A 24,308-nucleotide genomic window follows, 5' to 3' on the forward strand; every position below is an offset into this window, starting at 1 on the left:
AGAGCCCCTTCAAAAGCGAACTGCTCGCCTGAGTGTGAGTCTAACAGCTACAAATAAGTGTTGCTTGCATAACACGGCCCTATTTGCAGGCTAACCACTTCTCCTGGTGCTCAGCGAAAGAAACTGTGACCTATTCCTGCACAGGCAGGAACCAGCTGCACTGCACCCTGCGAGAATGGTCTTCAACATGGCGCCTTCCTCAAGGTGTCTGAAAGGAGTTTTGATTACACTCAATTTTTATCCTAGGCATGACTTTATAACCTAAACCTGGAATGTAACAAGACTCCTTCGTGGCAGCACCACAGGACACATAACAGGGCCAATAACCTTACTCTGGAAGTTGCAGGTAGCTTCCTGGAGAGGTTTGTAAGTCCTTGAGGATGAGGGAGAGGAGAAGGCAAAGCTGAAGTGGGATGAGGAGAGGACCAGGGGGTCACTGGGGGGAGGAACAGCACTGAGCAAAGTCTGGGAGGCTGGTGAGATCAAGATGCCTCCAGGAAACCAGCAGGCAGAAGGTCGGGGAGGATGGGGAGAAGAGGCTAGAGATACTGCCAGAGGCTAGATCTTGACCAGCCTCGTGAGCTGTCAAACGAGTTCAGAATTTATCCCATCGGCAATGGTGATGCTTTTAGGCAGAGGAGTAATAGGAATAACCTTCATAAGAATGTTCGTCCTGAAGCACATGAAAAGATGCCCAACATCATTAGTCATCAAGGAAATGCAAATCAAAACCATAATGAGATACCAATTCACATCGAAACATAACAAGTCTTGACAAAGATGTGGAAAAATTGGAACCCTCATACGTTGCTGGGGGGAATGGAAAATGGTGCAGCCACTTGGAAAAACAGTCTGGCAGCTCTTCAAAGGTTAAAGACAGAGATACCAGAGGACCCAGCAATTCCACTACTAGGTATATAACGCAAGAGTAATGAAAACATATGTCCATGTAAAAACTTGTACATGAATTCTCACAGCAGCCTTATTCATAACAGCCAAAAAGTAGAAACAACCCACCGGTCCATCAACTGATGAATGGCTAAACAAAATATGGTATACCCATACGATGGAACGTTACTCAGCAATTACAAGAAACGAAGTACTGATATATATTACAACATGGATGAACCTCGAAAATGTTTAAAGAAACCAGTCACAAACAGCCACAAAGTGTATGATTTCCATTTATATGAAATGTTCAGAACAGATAAATCCATAGACACAAAAAGTAGTTAGTGGTTGCCAGTGGGGAACAGGGAATGGGGTACTGCGAATGGGTACAGGGTTTCTTTTTGATGATGAAAATATTCTAACATTGATTATGGCAATGGATGCACAACTCTGTGAATCTACTAAAAGCCACTGAAATGTACACTTTAAATGGGTGAACCGTATGCTATGTAAATCATATCTCAATGAAGCTGCTAACAACACCGAAAGTTCATCCCAGCTGCAGTGTGCAGAATGGAGAAGGAGAGACAGGGGAGAGGAACCAGTAAAGAGGCTGCTGCAGGGATGGAGTGGGAGAAGACAGTTTCTGACCTAAGGCGAGGGACTCATGGGGTCAGGCTAGAGGAGGCCAGGGGAGGAGAGGTTCCATTGTGTGCTGGGCTCCACAAGCTCTCCTGGGTAGTTGGCACCTCTCCCAAGGTGGAGAGTGGAAAACAGAAATGAGGTATCTGTAATTATTATCAAGCAGCAAAACGTATCTAAAATCTCATATGTGTAAAGACTAAACCGACTGTCCATCTTTGCTCCCCAGCTCCCAAGAAAGGGCCTGGGCTTCCAGAACACTCGTAAGACGCTGCAAGATCTGAGTGCTTGAGTGGGCTGGAGAGTGAGAGGCTAAGGCCAATAACTTTGGGAAATAAAACTTAACGTCTTTAAAGGTAATTTTCTGGGCTGTGCGTGTTTGTGAGAACTGCAAGGCTGCTGAAGTAGGCATTTTTCTTGGTCACAACAGTTTTAACTACATACCACCGCCCTTCCTGAAAGCCTTCCTTGATTCCTAGCAAAAGACTGGTGAGGGCTGAAAGGCCATGGGACAAGTGGGCCTGAACTACTGGTGGGAAAGGGTCATGACTGGGAAACACAAGGGAAAGTCTGAGAAGGGGAGTTTTCTGAACACTGCAGAGAGCATGTCAGTGGGGACCCTGACCACGGGGACCTCTTTGTCTCACTAGTGGCCCAGAGACTGGAGTGGGGTGGGGGTAGTCCCGTCCACAACCTCACGCACACCCTCAGTTGTCTCCTTGACACTCCCCGCACCTGCCGCAGACGCTGGTGCTGGCCAGCCTGCTGCAGCCACCGCTCTGAGACAGCAAAACACCATTAAGACGCACCAACGAAGCCAGCGGCTCAGGTACCAGCCCATTCATTTGCTAGAAGGGGAAACTGAGGCCCAGGCCCACGGAGCAGAGCCAGGGGTCGGCGTCTCTGACTCTACAGCCCCTGCACTTCTCACTTGACCAACCGCCCAGACCCTGGCCCCTCCTCAAGAACCTGGTTCCCAGCTGTGTGCTTCATGGGCAAAGAGCTGAGAAACCTCAGAAACCTTAGGTCTCAACTGGCAGGGAAACCAGAACCAGCTCTTTCCTAGAATCCCACTAGGAAGCTGAAACATATCATGGTTACATGCTCTCATCTTTCTACAGGGAGGGAAAAAGCAGGTTAACCAACAAAATATGGACAACACAGTTCTTGTTGCAACTCTCAAGTCTCCCCGCCCTTCTTTATTAAACAAAGCGTTCGTTCGCCCTCCACCGCACCGCACTGCAATCAACTAATCATGTGACCATTAGCTCAGGCAGAGCAAAGAGCTCTAGAACCCTGAGCTGCACTGGGTGCTGAACATTCCAGACAGGTGAGGGGCTGTGACATCACACAAGCAACACAGGCTTTATTCTCTTTAACTCCTAAGCTCTACTGAATTGAAGTAAGACACTGTTTTTAAGCCTGCAGAGGAATACAACACTAAATACTTCAAAATAAAAATCAGACAGGAAGACAAAATAACCTACCACCTTCTCATGGTAAAATAATCTGAAAGTTTAGAAATAAATGAACTAAAATTTCTGTAACTATTATCTTATTTGCCAGTTTTGCAGAAGTCTTCAAGTGCCAGAACTTGGAGACAGAAAGAATAAATATCAGTGTTATCACTTCTGAAGTGATAATAAATGACAGGTTCCCATCTCAGGTGGATGGGTTTTTTCCCCTACAGCGGCCAAAAAGCAAGGTAAACTCTATGTACAACAGACAGACTATACAGTTGGGATCATTTAAAAATAATGCGGCTCCCCTCTTTGCCTTCTTCCAAAGTATATAATATATATTTAACAGCACATAAGAAGACACCACTTGAGCTTCCCTCGTAGCCAAAAGGAAATATTTTCACATATAAAAATTAAAAATTTAAACTTTTAAATCATTAATATTTTTTAAACATAATACAGACTTAAAAATGTTCAACATTAACCCATGACCCCACCCCCTAGCACAAAAATCCACCCCAAAGTCACAGTTTTTTGTTCCTAAAAATCCCACAGCACTGAACTTGATCTTCACTGCAAGCTGATTGCTAACAAGGCCCCCTAACAGAAATCCCCAGGGAGGAACGAAGGGCGATCGACGCTGCGGCTCTTATCTACCTGGGCGGCACGGGTGCACCTCTGAGGTCAGGTCCATGAGATTCGGCCCCCACACTAGGATCCTGGAAGGGTGAGCTGGCAGCTTCCCTCATCTTCCCCCTCGAAGGCTGTCCAATAAGCACCTGGGAATTGACTTTTCTTGGGAAAAGGGTGCTGGTAACAGCTGTCAGGGCCAAGGCAATAGTGAGAAGTTCAGTTCTCTGCTCTTTGGATGAACTGTGTAAAACATTTCTTTTAAAAGACACAATGTTAAAAATATTAAGAAAAATGTCTACAAAATCTGGAGGGCTGCCTTTTCCTCAAAGGGTAAAAGCTTGTGGGGTGGTGGGAAAAGAAATGAGGGCCCAGAACTATAACTCTGCAGCAAAAGATTAGATAGATGCCCTTCAAAACATGTCACATTCTTAAGATGTCTTGCTGAAGTAGCAAGAGCGGAGGGTGACTGCGTGAGCCAGAACGGGAGGGGCGCCAACTCCCGCATGGGGGGTTCCTACTGTGCACCCCACCCTGCAAAAGAATGTCAGGCTTCAGGGCAGCTGCCTTGGGCCCCAAGGGCATCAGGACTCTGCCTCTGAACCAGAGCTGCTTTCCCGACTAACTTCAATCTGGAGAGATGGTAAGTTATCTAACCGGCTCTTCTTTTGGCGAGACTGTTCTTTCTCCTTAATCAGAGCCCCCCATGCCCTCTGCAGCTCGGAGTCATCTTCCTCTGTGCCGGGCGCCCTGTGATCCGCTTTCTTCGTGTTCTTTTCTTTGGTCTTGGGTGCAGATCCTAAGCGATTCCATAAACTACCTGTTTGGGTGAGAAGGCATTTCAGCTCTGGCAGTCGATGCTGAGAAACAGGGGCACTGGCAACACCTGACGTGCAGGAAGCACGGGGCGGGGGGCGGGGATGGAGCCAGCGGGGCGGCTGGGGGGTTGTCCGTGGCACCTGCAACCATGGTGCAGCCTTGGGCAGATCCTCTCCTTTCCCCGGCTGCAGTCCCCTGCCTGCAGACTGAGAGAACTGGACCCAACGGGAGATTCTCTCAGCTCGGGGATATGTGCCCCCCGACCCCACCCTACCCCATGCTAGGCACATCAGAATCACCTGGGAGGCTGCTTATACTACACCTGCCCCTGCCTGGTGAGACTCATCATCCCGTCCGTGGACAACTTCATTCTGCCAGGACTGGGCCATTCCCAAATCTTCCCAGCTACAACATTCTGCAAACTGATGGGCCTGCTACACTGTCAACTTTCAGATTCTGCCCACTCTCCATTAATTTTTCAAATATTAATATTTAACAATAGAGAAATACACAGAATTTCATAAGATAGACACTCTGTAAGGCAATTAAAAGTTTTATGTATAAGGGCTTCCCTGGCGGCACAGTGGTTGAGAGTCCGCCTGCCGATGCAGGGGACACGGGTTCGTGCCCCGGTCCGGGAAGATCCCACATGCCGCGGAGCGGCTGGGCCCGTGAGCCATGGCCACTGAGCCTGAGCATCCGGAGCCTGTGCTCCGCAATGGGAGAGGCCACAACAGTGAGAGGCCCACATACCGCAAAAAAAAAAAAAAAAAGTTTTATTTATAAAAGCTATAACAATGTGGAAAAATGCCTATGATAAGATGATATATGAAAATAATAGTATATTTATATGGGTAAAGACTGGAATAACATGAAACTAAAAAGTATTTGTGTTAAACAGAAAGAATCAGGGGTGGGTCTTTTTTCCCATTTTCTAAATTTTCCACACTGTTACCATTATGATGATGATGACAATGACTATAATGAAAGAGGAAAAATAATTTATTTTTGTCATATGCTATTTCCTGCCTTCTGCTAACAAAGTATTTCTGTGCTACACCCATTGTCTCTGCTCTTACCCAATTCCCTTCCCCATCAGTTTTCAGTGTTACCAACCTGATTTCTTCTCCCGAGTATCAGAGTAGAGGCCTTTAACATCTTGCCTGGGAACACCTAGCCTACTATGTACATCAGAAAAGGGCTCTCTCCGAACGACTGGGTTACTACTAAAAGCCTTTTCCGGAGAATGTGGTCTTTTTCCTAATCGCTGGCGTATATCTAGAAAAAGAAAAAAAGTACTACCATGACCACGTGCATATGCTTTGCTATCTGTACTGTCAACCTGAGATCTCTGCAGGACCTGGTACCAAATCTCCCCGAGATTTAGACACGCGCTGGACATGGGGCCCAGCACAACCAGGCTTTTAAGAGCCTTCCCTCTACAGAGTCTGGATTCTCTGGGAAAATTCAAATGAGAATCCCCAGGGGCTCGCAGGGGGAAAAAAACCTTAGCTGACTGCTCCAGAAAGGAACTTCTCAGGCAGAATTGTCTGCTTTGTGTTTTCTGTAGTAGGATCAAGCAGAGCAAATAATTTACGAACATTTCGGCTAACAAGAAATACTGCAAGCTCCCTGAGGACAGAAGCCGCAATCTCTGAACATGTAAGAAGTTCTCAATAAACTATTACATTGAACAATAGTTGTAATGAGACTGACAAAAAGCAAAGGATCAAGGGAAGATGTCCCAAATCATATTTGTTTTTCCTCCAAGCCCCGCCCCCCCAGAAACCTGCCCGTCCTCCTGAGCTCCCTCTCACAATAACAGCAACCACAAAAACACATTTATTAGCAAGTCCCTGTGCTGGGCTTTCACCCACCTTGCCTATGCTCTCTGAGGACAGCACCCCCATCTTTCAGCCCCTCAGGCCTGGGCCCCTTGGCTTCTCTCCCTTTCCTCCCGCAATTCCCAGCGCTGAGTCTTCTTCCTCTCCAAGGCTGACACTGTCATCAGTTCTGCCTCCACTGTCCCTGATCTAGTTCAGGCCCTTGTTACTTACTTAACTCTCTGTCACACGCTACGCCGCCACCAAGTTACCTTTCTAAAATAGATATAAGATCAGGTTACTTCCCACCTCAAAAAAATTAGGTTTGCCAACTGAGATCCTATTTCCTCTCCGAGGACTCACTCCACAGCCACGTGCTCTGAGAAGCATCCCACAACAGCTCTTCCCCAACAGATCCACCTCCCCTCTCTGCTCCCACAGCCCACTGCTTACAGTGCCCTATCAGAGCACTTACTCCATTCTGCTTCAGGTGGAATTACCTGAATGTGTGCCCTTATGTTTTTCCATCTGAGTTCTATGATTACTTTGCATCCCCTGCAAAGACTTCTAACACTCCCAGCATCTAGCCCTGGCACACAGCAGGCATGGCCAAGTACCCACTATATGCGTGTTTGCACATATAAACTAACCATTTCAAACTCTTAACCATTTATACAACAACCCGAATTAATTTCTATTATCCTTATGTATGAAGTATACCAATGACATACAGAGTAAAATAACTGTTTGGGACAAAAATATTGAAAATGAGTATTGCAAAAGTCTGATTAAATTTCATGTCCTAAAGTGCCAATGCCTAACCCAAAATTTAGAAGTGATGAATCAGGACTACTAAATTGGTCCGTAAATGACAGTGTTTTATCCAAGAACCTATCCCTGTCTGCATTTGCTTTCTGGAACTCAGAATGAAGCCCAGATACACAACTCAACAATACCTGTTTTAGTACTGCTGCCAGGTGGCCGTGGACGTGTGTGTTGACGTTTTTCATCTAACAAATGTCGGACATCTGCAAATTTCTCAGGTGTTAATTTGTTACCAATTCGGTTTTTTATATTGCTTGTAGACAGAGTATCTGCCTTCATGGAGTTCCTTTAAAAAGGGGGGTGGGGGAACAGTAAACCAACTTGAACTGTGGGATAACACTCATACAACAATCTCATACACTCTGGAAAAACAATTTAAGAAACCCAATCTAACATGGCCCACATTCACTTACAACACCATAAACCAGTAATTATTTGCTTACAAAAGCCAGGACCAGCCTGCTGTAAAGAGGCTGCTTGGGGTTGAGCAGGCCCCTGAGTCTTCCGGGGTGGTTTCCGCACACGGCATCTGCAAGCTATCGCAGAGCACGTACCTGCGAGCCCCCTCCTCCTGGGACAAACGCTAAGTAGAGGCCTGCAGAGGGCTGGAGGCCTCTGCTCACCCAGGCTGTGATCTGGCTATAGTCTAGACACAACGGAGTCTACAACCCCTTTCGTTAAAGGACAGACGTCTCTGCCAAAGACCTCTCCCACCATGTCAGGGGACGAGTTCCATTATTCTGGCAGCATTTGCCACTGAAGAGTTCTCTGAAAACTAAAAATAAGGATGTGAACAAGGCCATACAAGCCAACCAGCTTAAAAGTTTTTTCTTCCCTTTTCCCAAACACACCATCAAGAGCTCTTAGAGAGCACCCCAGCCTCGAGCCCTCTCTGAGCCATGCATATGCGATCTGCCCTCAGGAATCTGCTCAGCTCCACTGGTCATCAAAGAACGCATATTAAAATAACTGTATTTTTTCGTCCATGAATAGCAAAAATCAGAGTGATAATACCTAAGGTTGGTGAATTATGTAGGCAACAGGTGGTAATTTGAGTAAAACCTTTTTGGAAGGAAATTTAGCAACATCACATTTTAAAACACGTGCCTTGACTTATGCAGTAACTAGAATTTATCTAGTTGTTGCAACAGTAAGAAAACAGAAATCTAGGGAATCCCCTGGCATCCCAGTGGTTAGGGCACTGCTCTTTCACTGCCGAGGGCCCAGGTTTGATGGCTGGTTGGGGAACTAAGATCCTGTGAGCCGCATGGCGCAGCCAAGGGAAAAAGAAACAAAACAGAAATCTCCATCAATAAGGGATTGGTTAAGTAAACAACGACACTTTCACACAATGGACTACATACACTTGAAAAATTAGCAGACGTCTACACTACATTAAATGGAAAAAGCGTATGTCAAAACAATGTAAACAGTATAACTTAATTTTTGTACAAAGATATCTATAATTTCTCTATGTGTTATGTATACACATAAAACTAGCAGGAAAGTAATTCACCCAATTGCTAACAGTCGTTCTCTTAGAAGAGGAGATTACAGGTGACTTCACTTTCTATATCGTCTATAGCTTTTATAACAAGGATCACCTCTTGTACATTAAGAGGAAAAATCAGATGCTTTTATTCAAATTCTACAAAGGACTGAAATTAGAAAAGATAAAAGTGGATATAAAATTAAGAGGCATTAAGAAGAAGTTAGTAATTAGTATTAAGAAGAACTTAGTAATTTTTTAAATCAAATTAAAAGCTAGCACTGATAAAAAGAAAAAAATATTTTTACCTGATATTTTTCAGCTGAGATTCCACTTCGTCCGCATACATCGTCATTTTCATGCTCTTCTTTGGCGAAGGGGTGGAAATCATTTTCAGTTCGAGATCATAGTCCATTTCATCCGAGTCTGAGCCGCTGGCACTGGACCGCCTAGACGTGCTCCGCTCCCGGGTCTGCTTGAGGGCTGGGAGCTCCTCGTGGTACTCCACCACCACCCTGTCATCAGCATCCATGTCCTGGTCCGCCTCTTCCTCCTCCTCCTCTTCCTCCTCCTCGATGGGTTCCTCAGGAACATTCACTAGTCCTAAGGAATTTAAACAAAAAACGTTAGGAAAAGCCCTAAAACTAACAAATCCAATTTTCTATTCTACGTCAGTGACCTTTTTAAAAGATGGGATTCCCATCCTTAGAGTTTATTGGGGCATTATGTATAATAGGGCTAATCTGGTTACCATTCTGATCCCGACAACAAAGAATGTCTAGGTAAAGTATGAACGAGCAGCCTGATGCCATATTACGAAGTTATCTAAAATACAGACCCTCATCATTATTCACAGATTCTGTATTTGTGAATTTGCCAATTTTATTTGTAACTCCAGAATCAAAACCCATGGCGCTTTCGTGGTCATTTGTGGACATGCATAGGAGCAGCAAAAAATTTGAGGCACCAGCCATGCATGTTCCCAGCTGCGGGCAAGCAAAGCCACATCTTTTTTGTTTTATCTCTCACACTATAAACAAGTGTCCTTTTTGCAGTCCAGCGAGTGCTAATTTTTAACACTTTTGGGGCTTTTATTGGTGATTCCCTTGTTTAAAATAGCCTCTGAGCATAGTTCCAAAGCTGTCTAGTGTTCCTAAACGCAATGAGGCTGTGACGCGCCATATGGAGAAAATACGTGTGTTAGATGAGCTTTGTTCGGGCATGAGTTACACTGCTGCTGGCCTCGAGTCCAATGTTAATGAATCAACGGTATGTAGTAAATGAGGTGTCTTTAAGCAGAAACACACATCAAACAAAGTTATATACTGATCAGTTGACAAAAATGGTGTGATTAGGGCTTCCCTGGTGGCGCAGTGGTTGAGAGTACGCCTGCAGATGCAGGGGACGTGGGTTCGTACCCCGGTCCGGGAAGATGCCACATGCTGTGGAGCGGCTTGGCCCGTGAGGCATGGGCGCTGAGCCTGCGCATCCGGAGCCTGTGCTCCACAACGGGAGAGGCCACAACAGTGAGAGGCCCACTTACCGCAAAAAAAAAAAAATGGTGTGATTAGAGTCTCTGAATGGTTTTCAATGATCACGGTGACTTTATAGAACATAACCGCAATGAATAATGAAATGTACCTTTAAAAGTCATGGAAAAATGCTTGTAAGTGGAATGCTTGAAGAAGAATATAAAATATATGTCCACAACAGTTATTATAGTATTTATTGTGAAAAGAGACAAAGGAAAAATGTAAAATGAAATCAGTTGTGAATCTTGGAGTGCTAGAATTAGAGGCAATTTGTTTTTTAATTTCTTTAATATGAATATAAAGATTATATAATGAAGATAAAAGTAACTGAAATTGGAAAAGCCTAACTGTGTATCAGAAAAGTATGTGCGTTAAGATGCAGATTTCAAATATACAAGTTTGGATATTCACATGAAATTAAAATGTAGAGATTTCATCTCTCCCTGTCCCTATTACAATGATAAATGTGTATGCGTGTTATTCTGTGTTTGTATGCTGACTTGGCTGGTTCTACAAAGCATATAGAAGATTTTCACAGATCAGATTCAAAATAAACAAATCTTTATAAAACATAATGAAAATGGTTCTTTCACAATAAGCACCAAAAGGAAGGACGGAAGGAAGGGAGGAAGGGAGGAAGGGAGGAGGGGGGGTAGGGAGGGTGGGGGGAGGGAGGGGAGAGAGAGGAAGAGAAAAAGAAAGAAAAAGAAAAAAGAAGAAAGAAACAAAATGAAACCCAAGTCATGATATCCCACTTTACTGAGGCATTCACGTGCACAAGCCAATAAGCACAGAACGCTAAACATAGCAGCTTATTTTCATCAGACAAAGGAACGATCAAATCAACTCATCCAACAAAATAATTAAAAATTTTTTTTCATGCAGCTTTTGATATTAATAGGAAAATTAGATTCCTAAGAAAAGTTTTAATTTTTCCTACATCTTGCCTTTATTGTTAGAACGGCTTTTATAAAATCATTTGACCTCTTTGTACGGGGCAATTTCAAATTAATTGTGACTTGACTTACTTTCCTATATGTTGGCAGAGGGTGAGGGCAAGGAAGAGAGGATGATAAAGTTTGGAACCTTAAGAGACTGTATTAAGAATAAAAATATGATTTCAGGAGCCAAACATGTGTCTACCCAAGAGCTGAGCAGGCAACTACCGGAATGTCGGTGTTCATAGGATGTCAAGCCAACGTCGTCCCCAATCAGGGCTCTCTTCTTGATCACATCCCGCTGAATGCGACGGGAATGGTATCTTCGCTTCCTGCAACATTGCCAAAACAAGCACATAATCAAAAACCAGCAGGAAGGGCCTTGAAATCCACTAGTTAATTTTAACTACACCCTGACACAATGTTAGGTGCTGAAACCGAGATATTTCACATGAAACTGAAAGTCAGCATTCTCACACCATTTACCGCAGTTAAAAATCTTGAATTCTTTCTTCTTGTTTTCCTTCACGTCCACATACGGTGTTGACATTCCACTACAGAATACCAACTGAAGGATTATGAAAAGCTTACGTACTATTTAAACTATGGTATTTTAAGGTTTTGGACTCACCAAGAATTACTAAGAATTCCTTTCATGCCTCCGTAATTTGGATTCCCATATTTCATGTAATACTGACTTCTTCTCGCTGCTCCAAGTTCCTTTTTGTCATCTAAAAATTAATTACAAGTTACCAAGGATTTCCTGTGAGTGTGAAGACAATGTTGAATGGGTTTAAAAAAAAAAAAAGAATGTTTTTCATGGCTGGGATCAGATCAGCACAATCAGCCAACAAAAGGGGAGGACGCACTAGAAACACTCACTCTCTGAGCGCCTCCTAACGCACTGCCTTGTGGAGGGGGTGGAGCAAAATTCAGAGACGAGGGAGGTTAAGCTGCTGTTAGGGAGATGACTTCATAGAGAAAATACTATTAACAACAATACAATATACTAGGTTCCAAGAAGCACAGGGGAACATCAGTTATCACCAGCGTTCAGGAATCAAAAAGGCTTTTAGAAGAGGTGGCATTTTCACTGCCCCCTGAAAGATGATATTCATTTCTGAATGACAACACTCCAATAACACAGAATCAGGGTCAAAGAAACAGATTATACACAGGCCATGTATTTGGCAAACCATTTTTTTTCCAGTTTACCGTGATGTTCCTCAAAATGGCTTAAGGAAAACAGCACAGCACCATATATCCAGAATGCACACAAATGGTCCCTCGAATAAGTAAATGAAGAAAAGACCCCATTTATCAAGTTAAAATGCCAGTTAACAGGAAGAAAAGGTGGTCAGTGAGCACACATATTTTCATAATATAAAGGTCTCTTGACAGCTCCCTGGGCACTCACTGAACGCAACGGATGAACACCAATGAGAATGTACCCAGTGCTAGAGATAAACTTGGTGTCACAAACCAGAATGTGCACCCTACAAAAAACATGCCCACCAGCTCCTTGGAGAAATGGCTGATTCCAGATCTGGGGCAGGGAAAGTACAAGTTGAGTCTGGCAAAACAAGATGTTTTATTGTGCCATAAAGAAAGAACTCAAAGAATCATGAAGGCGTGTCACAAGAACACAGTTTGAAGAGTTTGGCTAGTTTGGCCAAATCCAAAATAATTTGTGAATCAAAATAATGATAGAATGGATAATAACCCATTGAATAAAACTCCATGAATCTAAACTGATATAAGTAAAAAAGATAAGTAAATACATAAACAAATGGGTAAAAAGGGAAAGCTCTTCCTTACGGCAGACTGCCAACTAATAAATGAGAGAGCTAAAAAGTCATCAATGGATCTAAAGCTACTGCATGGAAGTTGGATGAGGAACAGGCTATTTACATAACCTCAAAGCATCTCCCCACAAACCTTTAAATTATAAATGGAAAAAGAGTAACTTTATAGTGGAGAAACCTGGCGATCATTACCTTAACCAAGTGATAAAAGCTAACATCCTCAGGAAGGGGATAAATAAATACAATGTGCCTCCTGATATGATGCACTGAAAATGACACAATGTCACGTCTGTGGTATAAACGCACAACCCGAATTTAATTAGGAGACATCAGACAAACTAAGGGGCAGCCTATAAAATAATGAGCCTATCCTCTTTAAAAATGTCCCAGTCAAGGAAAACAAAGGAGTAGTTCCATATTCAGGGAGACTAAGGCGACACGGCAGACTTAAACACCCAGTCCTGGAGTGGATCCTAGTTCAGTGGGGGAGTAGTATAAAGAATAATCCAAAGGTATTTGATAATCATCATTGTCAGCAGCAGCAGCAGCATGAACTCTTAACACTTACACAGCACTCACTGTGTGCCAGGTAGTTTTTTTTTCCCCCAGGTAGTTTAAATATACAGAGTGGGGAGCTGGTACAATCTGAATGTGGGCTCCGAATTAGGTAACAGTATTGTATTAATGCTAAGTTCCCTGATTTTGATAACTGTGTGTAAAACCAAGTCCTTGTTCTTCAGAAATACTTACTGAAGTATTCAGGGGTGAAGAGTTGTCATTTCCAATTAACTCTCAACTGACTCAACCCCCACCACCACACACTCATTATTAATGTGTACCCAAATCATTATGTGTAAAAAGCCTTATGAATTGTTAAGAGGCTTTTAATTTAATTCTTTAGAGAATTAGAGTTGAATGGCACTACTAGCAATGTCCAGGAAGATATTGCTATGATACCTAAAATACAATTTTAAAGTTTTCATAGTTCAGATGATAAACTGGCTGAAAAGCACATGGGACAAACCAGCTTTGACAGAAAATAACTTACTTTAGCTAGAAACCACAAAAGTATACAAATAACTAATATTCACTTTCAATGTGTGAAATTCCAACTCAGGCAGCAAGTCATTGATTTTATAAGCACAGAATATTATAGTTTGAAGGATCTTTGAGATTAGTTGACCTAAGTTCTGATTCAAGAGAGGTGTCACTCAATAAAAATCACTTTGATTAAAAATAAAAATAAATAAAAATAAAAAATAAAAATCAGTACCAATTATCATTTACCTTTTGTAGCAAATCTCATGAATAACCTATTTCCTTTAGCAAGTTTGTTCGCTGGACGAAGATCATTTCTTAGCAGAGATTCTTCTTCTACCTGAGACAACGTGTCCAACTTAAGAAAAAAGAGCATTTTCGACATAAAAATTAAAGCCTTTTTCATATTCATTCAGCAGCAAAGTTACCACTGATTAAGAAAGCAATCTACCTTTACTAATACCCATCAGCATTACAGCACCAGTTCCTCTGCAGGATGTCTAAGTCAGAGGTCTTCCCTGACCACCTTGTCTAAAAGAATCGTCTCCATCATTCTCTATCTGCTTACCCTTCTTTACTTTTCTTCACAGCACTCATCACTTCCTGACATTATATTACATATCTATGTATCAGTGTATTGTCTGTCTACCCCACTAGAATGTAGGCTCCGACAGGGTAAGGACTTTGTTTTGCTTGACGCTATACCCCCAGCACCTAGAATTTGGTATACGGTAGGCATTTAATAAATAATTTTAAAATGAATACACTTTAATATTTCCAACAATAGTACATATGCCATTAGGAAATATGCCATTACTTGCTATTCCTTAATTTTACTGATTTGATAGCATTTCAAAGGATTTCTCAATAAAACCATTTCCTTTCATACAGAAGTGTGAGTACTAAGATCTCAAGATGAATCGTTCATTATAGCCACACGAACTTAAAGGCCAAGAGCCTGGTGCCCCCTCAGGAGGTACAATGGTGAAAGCCAGAGGAGGAACACAACGTACTGTATTAAGTCTTTAAGGCTTAAATACCAAGACAGTAAGCAGTTGTTTACAGTGAAACCTTACAGACACCTTTGCCCTCTCACTGACCTCTACATCACTTGCGTTCTCATCTTCAACTTCTCCTTCTTCAGCCTCATCGTCATCGGAACTGTCTTCCTGCTTGTCTAAAATGGAACGTGAGGGACAAGATGAATCTTAACTCCATCTCATACATGCTAAGTCTAATATTTTCTCCTCCTCTTTACTAATGATCCAAAGCATCATAGCTTATTTCAGAAATAACTGGCGATGAGATGCTATAGAACACTGCACAGAAACTCAAGTTGTAAAGGACAGGACTTTTAGCCCCAAAGTCCCTCCTTTGTGGTCAGTTACCTTTTTTACTTTTCTCAGACGACTTGTCCTCATTGGCATCCCTGCTTCTTATCTTATCCAGGGCTGGCAGGGAACTCATATTGATAAGGGCTCGTGTGGCTGTCATTTCATCCAACCAAACCACATTACCTAAAATAAGATAACACGTTACATCACATCCAAATGGTTAAGTTTCTTGAGAACAGAGACTACATCATATTCACTGCTAAAGTCTCATTCAGCTATGGACTGGCATCAGTAAATGTACACACCAACTAATGAAAGGAACTACAGAACCTGGTAGTAAAACTTCTTTGATAAAATCAACCTAGAGCTACATTCCCAAACTGGGTCCACAAAATAATGGTCAAGTACTCCATGAAGAGGGGTTCTGTATATTAAAATTGCCTGGCATACAGTGGCTGTTATACATAAGTGTTAGCAGTTCTTGATGATGATGATGGTGAAAATTCTCAGATAAATTTAGATTATCCTTTATTCTACTGCCCCCTACATGGAAGCCCTCTGCTGTTCCTTGTTATCCAGACATGCTAAATGATGTGTCCCTACTGTGAGGTGTGGGTGACGATGGCATCCATGGGATATATAGAATGGAGGCGTGACAGCCACCTGGCTTTGCAGTAATCAATTTAATTTGCTTCTTTAAGAGAATTTAGCAAGAAAAGGTTTTTGAGAAGTTTAACTTTAAAGCAGCGTTTCTCAAACTTATGTTACTCCTGTATCTCAGTTTGGGAAATGAAGGTCTAAAGATTCTCATCTTTGTTAATAATATGCCACATGGTCTTGAGCAAATAACCTCCCGCTTCTGTTTCTCAGTTTCTGATGTACAATAAGAGATAGGTGAACTGGATGATTCTAAGGGTTCCTCTGACTCTAACATCCCTTAGCTACAGTTTTAATTAGATAAATCAGGCGTTAGCAAATCCAGGCCACCACCTGCTATCATTGATTCATTCATCCATCCATCCATCACCCATCCATTTATCTATTTATACTTGAACCGGCTTTATTTAGTTATAACTAACGTATAATGAACTACACACCTGCCACCTGTTTTTGTAAACAAAGTTCTACAGAGAACAGCCAGGCTCATTCAGTTGTATTGTCTATAGCTGCTTTCACGCTACAACGGCAAAGCTGGGTAGATTCCACAGAGACTGTATGGCCTGCAAAGCCTACAATATTTATCATCCAGCCCTTTATAAAAAAGGCTTGCCATCCCCTGATTTGGATGGTCTAAGTTAAGAAAAAAGAAAAAAGGAGAAAAACTTTTACTCAGTCATGCTTCTTCTTCTTTCAATGAATTAACATCTAAGAAAGCAGCCGGGAAAAGCAGGTCAGCACACTGGCAGAAAGTAAAGCCAGACTAGAAGTGAGACAAGACAAGAAGCCAGCAGAGTGGGTACCAAAGGTCAGGCCAGGCTTGGAGAGGGGACGCAAGTTAAAAATTACAGTTAGCTCACAAGTGGAACAGTCCCCAGATTAGGGCCAGCAGAGGAAGCTCCAGAAAACACAGTCCAAAGCAAGCAGAGATGAGAGGTCTGGCATTGTGTCAGAGGGTTCTGGTCTAGTTCTAGGTCAGAGATAGCCCTCTGAAAAGCTGTATGGCAAGTTGCAATGACAAAGTCTAAAGCCCTGAAAATGCAGCCCCAAGTCTATGCAGTTGGACCCATCCCTTTGTTGGGAAACTGTGGGTGTTAAGAGAGGCCTCAGTCATGTACCCTGGACTCAGCTGCCAACAACCATCCTCCTAGAGGCCGGGTAACCACCTCTGAGCTGACTTAGAATACGCATGGAGTACGATCTGGCAGACTGGTTAACGCACTCTGGTTCTCAGCAGTGAGCAATTTTTTCTCTCCTAGGCTAAAGGCAGAGGTTAGACATAGTCTGGCCAAAATCATTCACCATTTGAGATGGCAAAAATTCTTTTAATATCATAAACAAAAGCATATTCAAGTAACCTGGGTTACTTACAGGAGGTATCATCCAACCACTCAATGTGGGCCGGAGGATATTCTTTAAAATAGGAAAAGACATCCTGGGTACTCATCTCATCTACGCCGCAAATGTAGATTGTCTCCAGTCTCACTTTGGGGATTGCTAGAAAAACAAGACACCTGCTGTTGCACAATCCACCAGTAGCCCGTTGTAACAGTTCAGATAATAGGTATTTTAAAAAGAAATATGCTGAAAGAGATAATAATTATTTCAAAAGAAAATGAGACTTGACAGTAAGGTAAACTATTTTGATTTTTATCACACAGCAATAGCATTAAATAAATGACTATTCAGAATGGGCTTATTAGGCTGAGGAAGATTAAACAAATGGTGTTGATTATATACATGATACCTCATCTCAAAATGACCTGTAATAATAAAAGCAATACCGAATTCAACAGGGTTATTCATTGAACTTGATACACTGATTCTAAAATTTTTTAAAGATATGTCAATGAGAAATGTGCGATAGTCAAGACAGTTCTGAGAAGAGGAGACACTGCCCCTGGATGTAAAGCAAAGTATGAAAGTAGAGCAAAGAAATCCTACAAATCAATAGAAAATGACAGCCCCAAATAAAAATGGGCAGAGGACATGAGCAGAGGACATGAGCAGAGGACATGAGCAGAGGACATGGGCAGGCAATCCACACAAAAAGAAACAGAAAAGGCCAATAAACATGAAGAGATGGTTGACCTCACTACTATCAGGATAATCCACCTTAAAACAAGGTATCAGTTTTCATTGACCAGGTTTTTTTTGTTGTTTGTTTTTTTAATTTATTTATTTTTGGCGCGTTGGGTCTTCGTTGCTGCACACGGGCTTTCTCTAGTTGCGGCGAGCGGGGGCTACTCTTCGTTGCGGTGCGTGGGCTTCTCATTGCGGTGGCTTCTCTTGTTGCGGAGCACAGGCTCTAGGCACGTGGGCTTCAGTAGTTGTGGCTCACGGGCTCTAGAACACAGACTCAGTAGTTGTGGCGCACGGGCTTAGTTGCTCCACAGCATGTGGGATCTTCCCGGACCAGGGCTTGAACCCGTGTCCCCTACATTGGCAGGTGGATTCTTAACCACTGTGCCATCAGGGAAGCCCACTGACTATGTTTTTAATTCATGTCTTTTAGTATCAATTGGTGGCAGTGTGGAGGAAAGAGCCCCTCCCTCTGCTGGTGGGAGTGTGAACTGCCACAGCCACTCTGAAGGGCAACTAGGAGTGTCTACAAATGTAACTTAGCACATGCCCTATACGCAAAGGAATTCTCTTCAGTATCTATCCTAAACACACATGGGTTCACAGAGTGGTCCACACAAAGATGTTTGTTGCAGCACTATTTTAATAACCCAGTAGCTATCAGAGTAATAAATTATGGTTTATCCATATTAAATGAATCATGGTTTACCCATATTATAGAATATTAAGCAGTTAAAAACAATGAGATAATTTATTATATACCATGGAAAGATTCTATGACACACTTACTGAGTGAAAAAAAGCTGCAGAAAAATACATACATTAAAAATATTAAAACATAAATATCACCATATATTTTCTAAGGATATATATTTGTGTACACAAATACATAGAAGAAACTCTGGAATAATTCACTCCACACTGATAAGAGCTGTTACCTCTGGGAAGGAAGAAACGTTGAAGGCTGTGGTCTAAAAGAACCTCACCCTTACCAGAATTGTGTTAATTTTTTACTAAATACTTTAAGCACATTATCTCATTTAATCTTTTTAATTGTGAAATACACAAATATATCAACAAAGAAAAAATATTTTTAAAATACCTGTATATCCACCACCTAGCTTTACGCTTAAATTCTTAAAAAGATTTGAGGCAAATAAGGCTTCCCTGGTGGTGCAGCGGTTAAGAGTCCGCCTGCCGATGCAGGGGACACAGGTTCGTGACCCGGTCCGGGAAGATCCCACATGCCGTGGAGCGGCTGGGCCCGTGAGCCATGGCCGTTGAGCCTGTGCGTCCAGAGCCTGTGCTCCGCAACGGGAGAGGCCACAACAGTGAGAAGTCCACGTACCACAAAAAAAAAAAAAAAAAAAGATTTGAGGCAAATAAAACACTATATATAAAACTAGGGTCCGGGCTTCCCTGGTGGTGCAGTGGTTAAGAATCCGCCTGCCAGTGCAGGGGACACGGGTTTGAGCCCTGGTCTGGGAAGATCCCACATGCCGCAGAGCAACTAAGCCCATGCGCCACAACTACTGAGCCTGTGCTCTAGAGCCCGCGAGCCACAACTCCTGAGCCTGTGAGCCACAACTTCTGAAGCCTGGGTGCCTAGAGCGCATGCCCTGCAACAAGAGAAGCCACTGCAATGAGAAGCCCGCGCACCGCAACGAAGAGTAGCCCCCACTTGCCACAACTAGAGAAAGCCCGTGCGCAGCAACGAAGACCCAACGCAGCCAAAAATAAATAAATAAAATAAATAAATTTAAAAACAAAAACAAACCAAAAAAACCCCTAGGGCCTGTGTAAGCTCTCCACGTCCCTTCTCTCCCCGAGCTTCTCCAAAGTAGTTCTGTCAAGAAGTCAGCATCTGGGACTTCCCTGGTGGCGCAGTGGTTAAGAATCCGCCTGCCAATGCAGGGGACACAGGTTCGAGCCCTGGTCCGGGAAGATCCCACATGCCACGGAGCAACTAAGCCCGTGCACCACAACTACTGAGCTCGCATGCCACAATTACTGAAGCCCGCGCGCCTAGAGCCCGTGCTCCGCAACAAGACAAGCCACTGCAATGAGAAGCCTGCGCAACAAAGAGTAGCCCCTGCTCTCCGCAACTAGAGAAAGCCCACGTGCAGCAATGAAGACACAACACAGTCAAAAAAATAAATTAATTAAAAAAAAAAAGAATTCAGCATCCATTACTCCTAAGTATGTTTTTATATGTCATATATTTTATTTAAAACAAATGAACTTGAAATACATGTGAATACTTTCCGATAAAAGTTCTTTTTAATTTGTTTTTTTTTGTCATTTTGAAGAGTAGAAGACAGGTTTAATGGGAGCCCATTAGGTGTGGGCAGAATAAATCAGGTAAGTATCTTCCTGCCAACTCAGATTCATGAAGACAGAGATACCATCAAGACTTATGAATTCTGGGACTTCCCTGGTGGTCCAGTGGTTAAGAATCTGTGCTTCCACTGCTGAGGTGATGAGTTCAATCCCTGCTCAGGGAACTAAGATCCCGCATGCTGCATGGTGCGGCCAAAAAAAAAAAGACTTATGAATCCTTAGCAAGTCCTTATTAGTGACCAGCAGTGCAACAATGAACAGAACCCCAAATGAGATGGATGTCCACACTGGACATGCAGAGTAACTCTACCACGCAGGATGGGAAACTGAAGAGGTAGCCCAGGGGACCTTCTCAGTTCTTCAAGCTAAAAGCCATGATTTTGGAGGAAAAAATCCTTTGGGAAGTAAAGAGATGGTTTTGAAGAGGGTAAACAACAAGGAGAGCTCCTGGTGAGGGTAGAGGAATCAGACTGAGGAGCAGGCAGAAGAAAATCTTGTAGGAGATGCTGATATGAAGGATTTAATCATATATGAGACAAGCTTAAGATCTGATGGAAGCCTGCCAATGTCACTGCTTAAAATAAAACAAAGCAACAAAGAAGGCGCCTAGATTTATGCCCAGATGATGAGAAAGGACTAATTGCTGAGGTGGCAGTGAACAAATGAACTGGGGAATGAGAACTGGGCATTTACTGAGTGTTGACTACAAGCAAGGTGGTGAGGGAATCATCTTGGATTTTCCAACAGGAAAGAAGACAATGAATGACAGGTCGTAGGACACAAAACTCAAGTCTTTAAGAAAGCAGATTTCTGAAAATCCAGAGAAAAAGTAGCCAATTTCAAAGCCTCAGATTAGGATGATCAAAAAATTTGGAAGACACTAAATACAGTAACTCAGAGTATGAGAGGCGATCCCAAGAAAAGAGAAAGCAACAAAGCTTAGGTGAGCACAACTCACCAAAGAACACATATGGGAGACAGATAAAGGGTAAATTACCAGTATAAGAGAAGAAAGATACGAATCTGAAAGACTACATCAGGCTCTATAATAACATGGAAAATGCTGATGACAGACTGTCAAGTGAAAAGGAAGAAAGCAGTAGGACTACAAAGGGAAAAGCAAAAATAAAGTCCATACCCAGAAAAGATTAGAAGGAAATGCACAAAATGTTGACAATGACTGCATTTGGGTGGTGCACTGTGGGCAACTTTCCTTCTTACTTTACTTTCCAAATTTTCTTTGGTGGACACGAATTGTTTGTCTAACATCTAATGAAGAAAAGGTTACAGTCCAGAGCAAATAGGCTCATCAAAAATGCCAATGGTGGGGGCTTCCCTGGTGGTGCAGTGGTTGAGAGTCCGCCTGCTGATGCAGGGGACACGGGTTCGTGCCCTGGTCCGGGAAGATTCCACATGCCGCGGAGCGGCTGGGCCCGTGAGCCATGGCCGCTGAGCCTGCGCATCCGGAGCCTGTGCTCCGCAACGGGAGAGGCCACAGCAGTGAGAGGTCCTCGTACCGCAAAAAAAAAAAAAATGCCAATGGGGGACTTCCCTGGTGGTCCAGTGGTTAGGACTCGGCGCTTTCACTGCCATGGCCCCGGGTTAAATCCCAGGTCAGGGAACTAAGATCCTACAAGCCAAGTGGCACAGCGGGGGGTGGGGGGGGTGGGGGGGTGGGGGTGGGGGGTGGGGGTGGGGGGGTGGGGGGGTGGGGGTGGGGGGTGGGGTGGGGGGTGGGGGTGGGGGGTTTGGGGGGTGGGGGTGGGGGTGGGGGGGTGGGGGGGTGGGCAATGGTGGTTTTTTCCCCCAAGTGTTTGGAGCAACGTTGCTTTGGGGAAAAGGGCAGAACTGTTGATCTATTTTGCTGTACTACTAAAGGGCAATAGAATAGCTATCATTAAGTGAGAACTAAAACCCAAGATAGGTGACAAGAAGGGCTTTAGAAATAGTTTTAATAGATTTAAGTCTTCTAATCTAGAATTACGCCCCACTGTACTAACCAAAACACAAAGCAGTGATTTCAGAATTAGGCAGTAATCTCTAAAAAGTTGCAGGGGAGGAACGAGGTACCTTAAAGCCTTGAGAAGGACTAATTCTGTACTGATTTTCAGAAAAGAGGAAAAGAGAAATTCCCAAACGATGCAAAAGATTGTCATTCTCTGAAATTTTTAAAAAATAGCTTATCAGACAGAATCTCTGATCCCTTAAGAAACTAAGTCTTTCCCATAGGAAATGACATGAGTTCACTAAGAAGCAAGCCAGCTAACCTCTTTTCTTTTTTGATTGGATTAGCAGGCCAAGAAATTCAAAGAATACCACAGACATGTTCTATCTCAAGTTTATTAAGGCACGTAATCTAGTTCCCCATGACAATAAAATGATAGGTGGGCCTGCTAACAGAGTAAGACTATAATTGATGGATCTGTGTGTCATGGCATGATACGGGGTTATCCTGTTTCACATTTACCAACAACTGGGTAAAGATGCAGAAGCCATGCATAACAAAGTGAGGAGTGCAGCTAAAATGCTGAAAGGCAGAGTCAACATGAAAATTAACTCCGTAAGCTGAAATGGGGTCTTGAAATCAAGATATAATTTAACAGGGATAAATAAAAAGGCAACTTTTTAAAATATCTCAAGTACAAGATGAGAAAGACTGTTTTGATAGGCGCAATTCCTGAGGGAAACAACTGGTGCTTTGGTTGACCAGAAGATGACTACTATGAAATGGCTGGGACAGAAACCGTGGTCAGAGTCCTGCCATGCATTGCACAAATCCAACCAAATCTGGAATCTGTACCTCATCTGATGAAGGACATTTAGAAACTGGGAAGGGTCTATAGGAGGGAGACCAGAAAGTCATGCCACATAAGAAAGTTTAGGGAATGGGCTGTCCATTCCTTCACCTGAAGAGTTACTGTGTGAATGAGGAAAGGACTTAATGTTGTTCTAAGAGTTAGACAGTAACTAATAGACAGAAATTACTAGAAAGCAATTTTTGTTCAACATGAAGAAGTATCCAAAAACAAGACCGTGGGGACTTCCCTGGAGGTCCAGTGGTTAAGACTACGCGTGCTTCCATTGCAGGGGGCACAGATCCGATCCCTGGTTGGGGAACTAAAATCTCACATGCCACAGGGTGCGGCCAAAAAAAAAGAAAGAAAGAAAGATAAATAAATAAACAGTGTGCATGCCTTAATTAAAACAAAAACAAAAAGACTGACTGCTTCATAAATAGTTCTCATGCCACCACTAGGAAATGTTCAGGCAGAGGCCAAAGGACCACGGGGAACTTTGCCGAAAGGCCTGCAGCACTGGGCAGGAGGTGGGATCCAGATGACCTCTAAGGTCCTTTCCAACCATGAGAGCTTTGATCTTGGAGATAAAGAGAAGCTGCTTGACACTGTCACTCAAAAGTAGCGAGTTACTCTTGATGAGGACTGGTCTAGTGCAGCGCATCCCAAACCACATCCCTGAAGCTGGCAGAGAGATTAGGAACACAGGCTTCAGTCAGACCAGCCTTCGAATCCCAGCCTTGCTACTTACTACCTGTGGGACCTTGAGCAAGTTTCTCAACCTCTCAGCACCTTACTTTCCTCACCAGTAAAACAGAAATGATAAATACGTTCCCTGCAACAGGGTTGTTGGAAGATAAGCTAACCACATAGCAGAGTGATTGGCACATAGTAAGCATTTATCAAATGGTGTATTTTATTACTGTTGATATTAATAAGAAGAAATAACTTGACACCTACTGTGGCTGCAGGAATCAAGATGCTTATTCCAATGTCCCCATTCTCCCAAGAGGCTGGACCACTTAGATGACTGTTTGGAAGATGGAGAATGCCAGATAATAATAATAACTAACATTTACTATATGCCAGACACCACTCTAAGAATCATAACATTTTGTCAGAGCCTCCCAACCACCCTGTAAGAACTAACGTTAACCTGCCTTTCCAGATGAGGAAACTGAGGTTCTTAGAGGCTAAACAACTTACCT

The 24,308-nt window shown here is 43.0% G+C and overlaps 2 protein-coding genes across 4 annotated transcripts in view; both read right to left on the reverse strand.

The window, feature by feature from the left end:
- ITGAE (integrin subunit alpha E) overlaps positions 1 to 3,777 on the reverse strand; it is a 73,882-nt gene extending 70,105 nt beyond the window's left edge. The window contains exon 1 of the mRNA XM_012532043.3: positions 3,651 to 3,777. Coding sequence (XP_012387497.2) covers positions 3,651 to 3,687 — 37 coding nt within the window. The 5' untranslated portion in view covers positions 3,688 to 3,777. The remainder of the gene's footprint in view (positions 1 to 3,650) is intronic.
- NCBP3 (nuclear cap binding subunit 3) overlaps positions 1,169 to 24,308 on the reverse strand; it is a 29,422-nt gene continuing 6,282 nt past the window's right edge. The window contains exons 4-14 of one of the 3 annotated variants that reach the window (XM_033423194.2): positions 17,255 to 17,467; positions 15,281 to 15,409; positions 14,993 to 15,069; positions 14,142 to 14,250; positions 11,681 to 11,780; positions 11,278 to 11,381; positions 8,888 to 9,182; positions 7,222 to 7,376; positions 5,559 to 5,720; positions 4,281 to 4,443; positions 1,169 to 3,813 (exon numbers count right to left, since the gene is read on the reverse strand). In XM_033423194.2, the coding sequence (XP_033279085.1) occupies positions 3,705 to 3,813; positions 4,281 to 4,443; positions 5,559 to 5,720; positions 7,222 to 7,376; positions 8,888 to 9,182; positions 11,278 to 11,381; positions 11,681 to 11,780; positions 14,142 to 14,250; positions 14,993 to 15,069; positions 15,281 to 15,409; positions 17,255 to 17,467 (1,616 nt within the window). In that variant the 3' untranslated portion in view covers positions 1,169 to 3,704. Of the gene's footprint in view, positions 4,444 to 5,558; positions 5,721 to 7,221; positions 7,377 to 8,887; positions 9,183 to 11,277; positions 11,382 to 11,680; positions 11,781 to 14,141; positions 14,251 to 14,992; positions 15,070 to 15,280; positions 15,410 to 17,254; positions 17,468 to 24,308 lie in introns of all 3 variants that reach the window. The other 2 variants (XM_033423196.2, XM_033423195.2) reach the window with 2 other exon arrangements.

Source organism: Orcinus orca, chromosome 19, assembly GCF_937001465.1.
Source record: "Orcinus orca chromosome 19, mOrcOrc1.1, whole genome shotgun sequence".
In the NCBI taxonomy this organism is placed as follows: Eukaryota; Metazoa; Chordata; class Mammalia; order Artiodactyla; family Delphinidae; genus Orcinus; species Orcinus orca.